Source organism: Aplysia californica, unplaced genomic scaffold (assembly GCF_000002075.1).
Source record: "Aplysia californica isolate F4 #8 unplaced genomic scaffold, AplCal3.0 scaffold00025, whole genome shotgun sequence".
NCBI lineage: Eukaryota > Metazoa > Mollusca > Gastropoda > Aplysiida > Aplysiidae > Aplysia > Aplysia californica.
The window spans coordinates 1232774-1234695 of record NW_004797295.1 but is presented as its reverse complement, the minus strand read 5'-3'; the positions used below and the strand labels follow the sequence as shown (position 1 = coordinate 1234695).

Below are 1922 nucleotides of genomic sequence, written 5' to 3'. Positions count from 1 at the left end.
GGACGAGTAAGAGAGTTCAATGATGATTTTTTTTCTGCGCACCAGCGCTCGCCGACAAATTTCAATGAGACTTTTGACATCTCTTTTACTGGCTTTACCCCTGACAGCGTTAGTGCGGCTCAGCTTCGCCGACTTTCACTGGGTCTACCTCGGCAGTCCTTTCTAATGCGCATGGCGGCAAACGTGAAAACTAAGACGGCAAACACGTACCGTATGGAGCCAGTCCCCGGGAAAGAGTTCTCCTGGACCAAGGTGCATTACATTACATTCAGCTCGGTTTGATTTGAGATTACGTCACTAGATTTCTTTTAGCTTGTAAACCTTATTTATGTACATTTGTAACATTGAACCATATTAGGGGGCTCTCGTGGCCTAGAGGTTAAGGTGTTTGCCTCTCTTTCAAAGGTCCCGGGTTCGAATCCGGGTAGCGACGGAAATTTTTTCTTCTCTAAAATTGTCTCTTTTCACCTCCTTCCTTGCACTCTAGTTATGATTTGTCGTCTGCTTTGGCCTCCACTTTCTACCCCCACCTCCTCACCTCCTTTGCTTCCTCCCCTGAGCTCCTGACTCTTTCTGCAGACTTTCTACTGCTATTACTTGGCTCCTACATACTGCTGTCTTTTCGCCACACCCCCTGATCTCCTGGAAGGAAAGATGTACACCTAGCTTTCTCGGACAAGGGCGAAAAGTCTCGGAGGACCCGTGTGCAAGTTGCGCACGTTAAATACGGTTAAAGATCCCTTGGTGGTCTTAAATCGATTAGAGTAGGCTTCGGCCGCCACCCCGGGCAAAATTCAAAATTTCCTACCAACTAAAAATGTTTAATGTGTCCCGCGCGCTCATATATGACCTTATGTCTATTGCTCTCATGACGTAATCCCTTTAGCATCAAGAAGAGCTAGAAAGCTTAGACCCTTTCATGTCAAATTGTAAGGTATCGTTGTAAGACCAGTAAAAGAATTCAGTAGTCACCTTAGTGTGTTTCAGTTTATCGTCTTAGGTGAGTTAAAGATATTCATTCAACATCGAGAAGCTGTGTCAAAACAGTGCTCCTCTTTAACCAAGGGGTCCGAACACTGACGGGGAGTAAAACATTTGCCTTTGAAATCATCGAAAAGCTCAATAAGCTCAATAACTTTTTTACTTAACGCACCATCTACTTATTAAATTCTATCCCCAGGCGAAGCACACTGTTGAGCACGTTTCTGACAGGTTTTTGGCCGATTTGCCGGAGTATTCTTCACACGAGGCTCCAAATCTCATAAAAGCCCTCGGCTCGCAAATACTGCAAAAAGTAAGTAGAAATTGCAGGTGTTTCGATGGTTATCAATTGATTTCAGCGGAGGTGGCAACCACTGTCGGCTGGTAGCTCTGTGTGGCCACGCAGAAAATATTGGAACTTTTCATGGTGTTGTGTTTGTGATTATATGACATGTCATTGTATTGTCCCCGGCGGTTCTGACAGAGGGACAGGGGGACACAAGGGACAACAGCAGCTGGTACATGTTTGGAAGAAAGTCAGTGGATACCGCGACAGTTGGCGGTGTGAAAAGTAACACGCACAGAAAAAGTGAAAGCTGAGGCGACAATGCTAATAAATAATGCAGAGACGCAATCTTTGTTGACGTTACTGTGCTTTGGTTGTAATTTGTTTCGTTTGTTCGAATAAAGAGAAGCACATGGACTTGGACACAACAAGAGTCGTATAGTTTGGGGTGAAAGTTGGACAGACTAACAGAAACAGCAGGAAGAAAGGAAAAGAACCATAACAGTCGCAACAACACGCTTGGTGCATTTGTCACTGAAAGTTCTATATTAACTCCACAGAGAAACAAAGCAGTCAAACTATAGTCATGCCGATGTTGTTGTTATATTTGGTTGATATAGCAAGCACACACACACACACACACACACACACACAC

General features: G+C 44.4%; 1 protein-coding gene across 1 annotated transcript; it reads left to right on the top strand.

The window, feature by feature from the left end:
• Window positions 1-107: 107 nt before the first annotated feature.
• LOC101851623 lies at window positions 108-1294 on the top strand (the record flags this gene model as incomplete). Its single annotated transcript, XM_013089481.1, is given in 2 exon segments — window positions 108-252; window positions 1181-1294. Coding segments are annotated over 2 exon segments (259 nt in total), but the record flags the coding sequence as incomplete, so codon positions are not given.
• Between the last annotated feature and the right edge of the window lie 628 nt (window positions 1295-1922).